Source organism: Equus quagga, chromosome 7 (assembly GCF_021613505.1).
Source record: "Equus quagga isolate Etosha38 chromosome 7, UCLA_HA_Equagga_1.0, whole genome shotgun sequence".
NCBI classification, from domain to species: domain Eukaryota; kingdom Metazoa; phylum Chordata; class Mammalia; order Perissodactyla; family Equidae; genus Equus; species Equus quagga.
Window position 1 is genome coordinate 864674 of NC_060273.1, and position 10287 is coordinate 874960.

At 56.4% G+C, this 10287-nt stretch overlaps 1 protein-coding gene across 4 annotated transcripts in view; it reads right to left on the bottom strand.

Annotated features, from left to right (window-relative positions):
* Window positions 1-10287, bottom strand: part of LMF1 (lipase maturation factor 1) — a 96757-nt gene that overhangs the window by 64830 nt on the left and 21640 nt on the right. For all 4 annotated transcript variants that reach the window (XR_006889331.1, XR_006889330.1, XM_046666047.1 and 1 more), the window contains exon 3: window positions 10010-10020. Coding sequence is in view for 2 of the 4 variants with exons in the window: in XM_046666047.1 (XP_046522003.1) it covers window positions 10010-10020 (11 nt within the window). In the remaining 2 variants the exon portion in view is untranslated. The remainder of the gene's footprint in view (window positions 1-10009; window positions 10021-10287) is intronic.

A 10287-nucleotide genomic window follows, 5' to 3' on the forward strand; every position in this document is an offset into this window, starting at 1 on the left:
GGGCCAGGGACACAGCACAGGGGAGTGGACGTGGGGCTGGCCAGGGACACAGCACAGGGGGGAGTGGACGTGGGGCGGGCCAGGGGCACAGCACAGGAGGGTGGACACAGGGCAGGCCAGGGGCACAGCCAGAGGGGAGTGGTCACCTGCCTCCATGCTTTCATTAGCAGATAAGAAGAGATGGAAAATTAATGAGTTGAACGATCAACTCAAGATCTTAGAAAATAATAAACTCCTTCCTCCCAGAAGGAGGAAGCAACCTATAAAAAGTAAAAATTAATGAGCTACAACACATTTTTTTAAAAATCTGATAAATAAAACCAGGTCTTTGAAAAGACCCATAACGGAGACAAGCTATGGCTGTTCTGACCACGGGGCGAAAGGAGGGATGAACACACACTGAGCACACGCAGGGAGTCGAGGCAGAGCTCCAGCAGGGGGTGTGTGTGTGGGGGCATGTTGTGGAGAGGCCACCAGAACAGCGCGTGGCCAGGACGGTCCAGCGGGAGGGTGCGGGGAGGGGCGTGCCACATGAGAGGCCCTGATGAAGCCACCTCCTTCAACTGCACGGGCACCAGCCCCCAGGAAACTCTCAACAGCCAACTGCGAGACCATGGTTATTAACTACACTGTGAGCTGAAAGGCAAATGCTGGTCAAACATCCACATCTACACCATCCAACAAAAATAAAATCTAACTTAGAAGCATTCCAGACAAAAGCCACCCAAAAGGATTTGGGGCTGGAAGTATGAATTACAGGAACCAAATGCTTCTTCAGTATTCTAGAATTCTGCATATTACAGAGGAAGCGTGTTTTAGAAGCAGAAATGGGTAACTAGATGTGATGGGAGAAAATTAGAAGAAGCCAAGTGTTAATGACCACATGAATTAAAAAATGGTCTTTAAAACAGATTTTCTTCTAGGTTCAACTAAGACTTTTTAGCAGATATTACTCAGTGAAAAGAGAATGGCAAAAGTGCATGTGCTGTGGCCCCGCTGGGCAAACACTGACCCCTGACCCCGCATGTGCACACGCGTGTGCCATGCTCGGATGCAGAGCTGAGCGGGTGTAAAGGTAAGAACAAAGACGGGCAGATGGATACCATGGTGGAGGACAGACCCTGGGTGAGAAGGGCCGCCCTGAAAACGGCCACGAGGAGTAGAGCCCAGCACCGGAGACACTCCCCAAGGGGCCCACGCCCACACCCGATTCGTCCCCTTAGACATCTGGTCCAGACGCCACACCCTGCCCGTCTGGAAACCAGGGGGACTTGTTGCCTGAGGCCCTGTGGACACCTGTCCTGAGTGGTGACAGCCAGGAGCGCCAGCTGCTCCCCGGGGGGACATCACCTCTGCAGCCCCTCACCTGCTCGCTCCTTCCCCTCCAGTAACAGAGAGCCACCCCTAGGAGCATGTCGCCCCACCTGGTGTTCCCATTGACCAGAGAAGGCAGGTGCAGGCGAGGAAACAGGAAAGAATGAGGCAAAGTTACTACCCCCAGATCAAGACCGACCTCAGAGAGGGTCAAGAGAGCATCAGAGATTCTGGAAAGCCAGGGCCTGGAGAATGGTGCCCAGATGGCAGGGAGCCCCAGCAGGGCCAGCCCCTCTCCGGCTCCCACGGCCAGACGACCAGGGCTGCTTGCGGAGGAAATGCTGCTCGAGGCTGTTTTTCCCCCTTTGAGCGACACCTCTGCTGGCTGAGACGGTTCACATCCAGCACGTGCCACACAGCGGCTCTAAATGTCACTGATCAAGGCTCCTCTGTCCTTCCTAAGAGGGACAGGACCAGACAGGAGACCAAAACCAGACACTGCCAAGTGGCCACTCACATTCCTGGGGGGCAGGGGGAAAGGGACACTTCTGGAAAGTGACCAGTCGACCCCAGCACCTGGGAAACAGCAGTGAAGGACGCCCCAGAGGGTTCGCGGGCGGGCAGCCTCTGAGAACGGGAGTCACTTAGGGAACAGGAACTGCTTTCCCGGGCGTGGGGGCTGGGAAGAGGCTCAGACAGCCCGGGTGGACGCGGAGGATATGAGAACCAGGCGGGGCGGGATGGGGGTCGGGCAGCAGGGTCTGGAAATGGTTTGTGGGAGCTGCTGCGGCTGGGGGCTCGGGGCTCTGGGCCAGCTAATCACTTCCTGCAGGCAGGCTCTGCTCCAGCACTAATAGGTTTTAATAAAAACTTCCAACTGGACCAGTAAACCCCTCATTAAGCTGTTTTTAAAGCATGAATTTAAGAGCGGTAAGGGTCAGGGGTCACAGGGAGCATTTAATTCACAACAGCTGGCGGGAGGCAAGGCAGCGACAGAACACTATTCGAGTGTCTGGGCCACATAATCATCTGACGCCGGCACTGGACCTGCCTGGCAAGCACGCTTCATAAGGCAACAGCAAAAGTGTCCCCCGTTGGCGTGAGGAGAATGTGACCCCAGAGAGCTGCTCCCTACCCCAGCCTGTGCAGCGATGAATGACAGGGCTCAGAACACACATGTCTGGACGAACCCCGCAGAGAAGCACAGGCTCGCCACGGCTTGTGGAGCAGGTGTGGCCCCACCGCACATCAGCTCCCCTGCCAGGCCCCTGGCTGTTCGGCTTGTCCAGGACAGCGCTGCTGGCTCGCCCCATGGCTCGCTGGCCCGTGGACCTGCCCCTGAGGCCTCGGTGTGCTTATCTTAAACGCTGCGACTCGCTCCCTGCGCCCGTGATGAGGATGGCTCTCCCGAGGTCTCTGTGTTCACAACTCACACAGCACGATCCACATCACCCCCGACAGCTCCTTCATGCTCCTGCCCTCTCCCGACCCTGCAGTTCTGGGCAGGACTCCTCGACACTGCCCAGCCCCAAGGAAGACTCCAGACCAGCTCACGCTTAGTTTTTACAACATTAGGATAAGTCAATAATTCATCAACCGAGCTTCCTACTGAAACGAAAGATCCTTAAAAAGTCCAATTCTTAGCCCGAAGGGCCTGCAATAATGAATGGAATGCTCGTTTCCTAAAAAGGAAGGTCGCTAGGTATAGAGCCTTTCAGAATCCTTCTCTAAGATTCCCTCCAGACCCCTCACTCCGCTGCAGCCCTCACTCGATCCTGGAGTGCGACCTGTTCTGACTCCACTGCTGACCCCTCTGCACTGGCCCAGCGCCCAGGCCCCCTCTGCACCGGCCCAGCCCCCAGGCCCCCTCTGCATCAGTCCAGCCCCCCAGGTCTCCTCTGCACGGGCCCAGTCACAGGCCCCCTCTGCACAGAACCCCTTGCTCCCAACACTACGCTGAGAACCCAAACCACAGATTAAATTCAGCTCATCTTGAGGCATCAATTTTACTGACAGTTATTTCGGCATCCTTTTGAATTGATAAAACAATTACAAATATATTAGAGGGATGGATTCAGAACCAATATATTAGAGGGACAGTGCAGAACCCGTCCCACAGAAGCTTCCTGCTGTCAGCTGCCTTCCTGGGTGCCCACTCACCTGGAATGAGTTTGGTCTTCTCACCCTGACCCCCAGGCCCGGCCTGACCTCCACCCTCCAGTCAAGCCGCCGCCCAGCAGACTGGAGTCCTCAGTTGGACCCCCTTCTTCCTCCGTGGGTGCCACCCCTTGTCACCACCAAGCATGCAGGACCTCCCCTCCCCAGGCCACACCCCTCCGTCACGGTGGCCTCAGGTGGCCCCCCTTGGACCCGTTTCCCACGGGCAGAGAAAAGGCCACACCATGTCCGCTGTTCTTCCCGCTCTCGGGGCCTGTGGACACCCCAGGGCCCAGGGAGGGCACGCAGGCTCCGGGTAACGCAGCGGGATGTAGGGCGGCAAGGTTCCTGAGCTCCTGATAGAGCAGCAGCCCAGGTGGTACAGATGGGGAAGAAGGTGTGCCTTCACCTGCCTGGGACACCACCCGCAGGTCACACCTGCACACCCAGGTCGCCAGGCTAAACACACGATCCCAGAAGTTACAAAATGCCCTTTGGGGCAGAAAACACTCCAAGGGCCTCGGGAACCTTGAAAGAAAGAGTGAGGCCTCAGGAAGGCGCCCGTCTTCTCGGGTCCGTCTGTCTGGGCACCAGGACACCGCGAGACAGCCGAGAGCCCAAGGAGACCCCAACCCTGCGTGGCCAGTGTGGATCGACGTCCTCCCACAAGACACCTCCCTGCCCAGCACCTCCTTGAAGCCGGTGGGATGGGCCCTGCCTGCAGCCTGCCCCACTCCAGCGCCCGCTCGGCTGCCCCAGGCCTGGCAGGGGCCTGCCTCTGAGTGCAGAGCCTGCAGGAGCACCTGGGGGAGGTCACGGGACTCCTTTTGCTCATCCCAGACTCACCAAACGTGGGCAGACAGGAGCTCTCCCTCTGTGACGGCCGACCAGCTGGGACATCGAAAGGTGGGCGGTGACAGGCTCAGGGCAATGTCAGGAGAGTGTGGGCTAAGAGCAGCCTCATGCTGGCGGAAAAGACCAGAAAGCCCTTCCCAGAAGCCCCGGCTGAGTGGGGCCTGCAGATCCTGCATTGTCCCAAACGCACAAGGACACATGAAGCTCAGAGGAGGCTCCCAGCCCCAAGTTTGCAGATATCAAAACGCACGCTTCCTGCAGGGGACCAGGAAACAACACTAGAGGGGCACCAAATTAATCCTGTCCCAGGGTCATTCTCTGAACTGGAAGTTTCTGAACTGGCGCCATCACAGCGCGGCCCCGCTCATGCTGCACAGAGACGCGGCCAGCAGGGTGGCCTCACCACCACCCCCATGGTTTCCTGTGTCCAGGAGCCACAGCCCCCCATCCACACGCCAGCACCTTCCCTTGGTAGTCGCATCCATCTGCACATTGGAGTGCGAGACCCGGGGACAGGCCACAGGACGGTGACACCCATGTTGGAAAAGGGTCCTCTCCGGACAGGGAGAAGTAGCCACAGAAGCCCAGATGTCCTGGGAAACATGTGGTCACTCTGGACACGGGGAGGACAGCTGAGAGGAGGGCCCGTATCCACGAGAAAGCCAGCATCCTGACTCCCAAACCGAAGGGGCTATACTCGCAGCGCCACGCCGGACAAGGGTCAGAGGAGACAGGCTGGTGGGGCACCCAGAGGGAAAGGAACACAAACCCTCCGCCCAGCGCCGTCCGTGGAACCTTCTCCAGCAACAGGAACGGCCTGTGGTCTGCACGGCCCACCACGGCTATGGAGCGCCTGACGCGCGGCAGGAGCCGCACCGTTTACTTCACTCATTTTGATTAAATGGGGAAGCACACGTGGCTAGTGACCACCGTACTGAGGAGAGTGGCTCTGGTGGCCCCTGGGGGCACGGCGGCTCCGAGATGCTGCCCCTGGCGCAGCTCAGGACCTCCGCGTGGAATCCACGCAGCCGCTTCACAGTCATCAAAGTTCACTTTGCAAAATAAAGACAGTAAGTTCCATTAAGAGGAAACTAGAGCAGAGCACAATGGGGCAGGATGAGGAGCACGGTGAAAACCAAGTTCTCACAGGGCGCCCGGGAGGAGCAGAGGAGGGGACAGCTCTGGAAGGTCGAGGGGCCTTCGGCTGGCTGCTCCGGGGCCCGCACGCCTCGACAACTGGTTGCTTCATTTCTCCAGGGTCAGTGAAGGAGAAGATGGTCCAGAGGCCGTGGCGGCCAGCAGGCAGCGAGTGGGCTGCCGTGACTCTTAGGTCATCTGAGCATCCGCTCTGGACAGCGAGCGGGACTGACCCGCCGAGCTGCTGCACAGAGAGGATGCCGCGTGGAATCCAGTCTTACTCAGGGAGCCCCTGGAGGAACACGTGTGAGCAAGTCAGCAGCCTGCCTCCAAGTCTCCAATGTCACCAGCTGCCACTCGAGAGGCAGGAAAGCTTGCGAGAAGCCCATACAACACCAGGAGAGGTACAAGAGGAGCCAGATTCCTTTTATTTCAGAGCAAAACAGCGCCATTGGCACGAGTCTCCTGTCAGCACCACGCCACGCAGCCAGAGAGCCCCCCGCAGCGCCGCCCTGCAGCTACCCACAAGGCCCCAGTGGTGCCCCCTCGTGCGCCTGGTGGCTCCACCACGGCTGACTTCACGGTAACTGCCCAGGATCCACTCGCCATGGGGGTGGGGTCTGACGGTGTTGTCTGTCACAACAACTGGAAAACAAATTCTGTCACATTTTCAAATAAATAAGTATACTCCACTGAGAAGGAAGATGTGTCTAAATGCTGGCACAGCCCAGTGTCTTCAAGGAGAGCTCGGGTACCAGACGAACCCGCTGGGGAAGGCAGCACAGTCCTCGCTTGCTGAGCCCATCCTCACTCCCTAACCCACCACAGCCGCCCTGCCTCCGACAGTGGACACAACTCGCAGGTCAGACAACGACTGTCACCATCAGGCCACGCCAGATTTGCAAATGGGAGAAGAGAACATTTCCTGAAGTACCTCCATTGCTTGCTTCTTCTTGCTTCAAAAACAAACAAACAGCGTCACTCTGAGAGTGGTGAGCGGGGGTCAGCACCCTGCCCAGAGGTTCAGGCTCCTGACCCCAGGGGGCCGCCTCCCTGGCCTGCTCTGCTCAGCTGGTTAGGACCTACCTCTTCAGGTAATTAAAAATCAGGAGAACGTTTCTGTACTCACCCTCATCTTAACAGATTCTGATGCTCTTTCTTTCTTTGGGTTGAGCCCAATTTCCACTGACGTCCAACTCCTTTTTCCCGAAGACCCTCCTCCACATTGGGCAGCCGACCCTGGACAGCCTTGGCTGTGGAAGCCGGGTTTGCGGGGGAAGAGCTCCAGGCTGGGCGGGCCTCCCTCCCTCTGGCACGGTCGGGTGCACGCCCCGTCCTCTGGCTGCAGCCTTCTAAGGAGAAGTGTGTGTAGCCACAGCGTCTACCCTCCGCGCGTCTCTCCTGCCCCCAGCTGCAATTCAGGTTTTCTCTTTCTCTTTGGTTCTTGGCATTTGACTGTAAGGTATCCAGGAATGGGTGTGGTGAGAGTGTTTTTCTTACTTAATGGTCTCTGAAAGTATTGAATCTGGTGCATTTTGCCTTTTACTCATTTTGGAAAATCCTTGGCTTTTATTTCTTCAAACCCTTCTTCTGCCTGTTCTTCCTCTCTCCTCCTCCGAGGTTTCAACCACCTTTCTGTGGAATTGGCGGATACGTTCCCTCAGGAGCTCTGTTCTGTTCTGCTTTTTAATTCTTTTTCCCATCGTGTTTCATTTTGGGTATCTTCACGTCGTGGAGTGTGTCTGTCTGCTCTGCAGCAGCCCACGGAAGGCTGTCCAGAGCCGCCTGTGTCCTACTTCTGGCCTTTCCCTGTGGCTCCTCTGGACGGTTTCCCTTGTTGCCCATCTTGCAGGTCGTCCATCTTTTCCACTGGACCCTGTGATGCACCCATCGCTGTTCTTTTCAAGTCCTTGTCGAGAGTTCAACATCTGGGTCATCTCTGTTGACTGCTGTCTCTCTTGGCTATCCACTGTCAGCGGGTCCAGTTTTTCGGTTTCTGTGTGTCTAGTAACTTTTTATTACATCAAATGTTGTGTGTAGAAAAACAGTAGCTCCTGAGGGAAACAATTTCCCAGAACGGAGCACATCCTGCAAGGCCATCAGCGGGGGCAGGGGGGTGGGGGTGGGGAGAGGACACTTTAGCCCGAGACAGGCCGAGTTTGGTCTGGCGTCCTCATTGTCACCCTCAGTGACCACAGACTGCAGCTTCCTTCAGCAGGGCTGCTGCCCCCCACAGGGCTGGGCGTGGACCTAGGGGCCAGGATTTCCTCACTTTCACCTGGGCCCCCGAGCGGCCTCTCCCCACAGCACGCTGCACCTGTCCTTGGGTGCCGGGCTGATGGTGGGAGAAGGGACCCAGTGCCTGGTCCAGCCTCGCCTGAGGCCGTGCAGGGGGCCTCCTCAGCCTTCCCGCGATCCTCCCTCGGCCCTCAGCAGTGGCAGAGTGGGCTCTGTGTACCTGCATGACCTGGGCCCCTCCCCGAGTGGCTTCAACTCCTTCCCCCAGGGGCCTTGGGAGCACAGGTCGATGTCCCTTCCCAAGTGGCTCAAGGCTTCTGTGTCCTCTCAAAGGACAGTCCAGGGAGCGGGTGGGGTTTTGTTAGTAGCCACTCACCTCCTGCACCACACCCCCAAGGAGACTCTCTGTGGTCTCCTGCCCTGCTCCAGGCTTTCTCAAAGGCCTCAGTGGAGGCCTGTGGACGGGAGCTCTGTGAGTTGAACTCCCCGTGTCTGGGGACACATCTCCCTAAGAATTTGTGAGCATGTTGGTGGGTTTCTCCTTACCCTCTTCCTCCTGGGCTCTGCCAAAGGTGACACTGGTCACAGGCCCCAACCTGGCTCAGTCGGGCGTCTGGGAATCCAGATCCCTCAGCTGCTTCATAAACTCAGCTGGCTGATGGAGTCAAGAGCAGCTGTCGCTTTTGCAGGTTACCCAGCTCTGCTCACTGTTAGGATGGGAGAGACACCTCAGGCAAGCAGTCTCTATATAATTTAATCCCTTTTGAATATAATATGTGCTTACGCCTGCCACGTGGTTGGTGTATCTTGGTGGCTGTACCACGTGCACATGAGCAGAATGTGGTCACAAAATAATCGGGTCGGTGCGGGCCGAGTGCTGGCAGCTCTGCTGGATGGCTGTGCCTCTACTAACTTTCCGTCTAGTCGTTTATCAGCAAGGGAGGCGGTGCTGAAATCCTACTCTTGTCATGGGCTGTCTCTGCCCCCTTTCATTTCAGCTACCTGGAGGTCTGCTTTGTCTTCCTCATGACCTGCCTCTCTGGCCATGAGGACACGTTCTTCTTCATCCAGAGAATACTCGGTCCTCAACTCTGTCTCATGTGATAGCAACGCGGCCACTCCAGCCTCCTCACTATTGTCTCCATAGTGCGTCCATCTTTGCCCATCCATTTTCTTTCAAATTTCTGTGTTTTTACATTAATGTGCATCTCCTATAGAAGAATGTGATTGCATCTTACTTTTTTTTTTCATTCGTCCTGTTGATTTCTCTCTCCTGGGGAGCTTGGTCCATTCACATTTAATGTGCTTCCTGATATGGTATTTAGGGTTACCATCAATTTTTTATTTCCTATTACACCCTCAGTTTTGTTCCCATGCTCGCCTTCGCTGCCTTTTTAGACCATCCGAATGTTTTGAAACCCCGCTTTAGCCTGTCCACTGGCACTTTAGCTGTAACTCTGCATTTTCCTAGTAACTGTTCCAGGATTACGATATGTGTCCTTAACTTGTCGACTCGACTTAAAGAGAGGATCGTGCCACGTCACGTCACATATGGAAGTCTGCGTGCCCCCACATGCTCCATGTTGTGCCTGTCTCGTGCTCCCCTTGGAGGCCTGGATTCATTCTACTTTAAACAGTCACCCGCACGGGAAAGGAAGTCGGGGAGGGCACGTCCTTTGCGCTCACCCACATATCACTGTTCTCCCCGTTCTGCATCCGCCCGGGGACCAGAGTCTACACGTCCTATCACTTCCTCGAGCCACAGCACTGCCTCTGGTGCTGGGGAACGGCCTGGGGAGCCGGAAGTCCTCCTCCAACCAAACCAAGTGGAAATCCCACCGCCCTTGGGGTGCCCTGCCAGTGTCAGCACAGGGTGAGCCCTCCTCTGCACAGGGGTGTCCATGGGCTTGTGTCCACTGGGGACTCGGTGTGGCCTGGAGAGGGGAGGGCAGGCCTGTGGGATGACTGTGAGCACACACGTCACAGGGAATGGGACTAGACCAATGAAAATGGGATGGACCGTCACCACTGTGGGACGGCTCTGCCCAGTCATACGGAGACTGGGTGTACATGCAACGGACCTGCAGATCATGAGGGCCCACGTCTGTGTCAGTCCGTCGCTCTCGGCAAGGAAGCCAGCCTGGTCAGGTTTCCAGGTTAGCAACAAACACGGTCTCAGAACAACATGGGGAAACCTGCAGAGCTGTGACAGACGCTCCAGCCATGAGAAAAGTAGGAAAATGCAGATACATACCCCGAAACGAATGTTAAATGCTTGCAGAGGTTTTGCCAGTGATTTTTCACTTACCAAATGAATACCTGAAAAACAAAAGAAGAAAAACATATAAAAATGTTGGTTTGCTCTGTCCAAAAACTTGCAAGATTAAAAGCATCATGTTACCCAACTAATAAGGCCACCCCAGTGACCCCAGGAGACTGTAGGGTCAGGTCACAGAGCTTACGGGCATTAAATGAGGCAAGAGGTGAGGGGACACTTGTCCATAGGTGTTCTGAGAGGAGGTGAGGGTGGAGGGGACTTCTGTCCTCAGGTGCTGAGTGGAGGTGAGGGTGGAGGATCACCTGTCC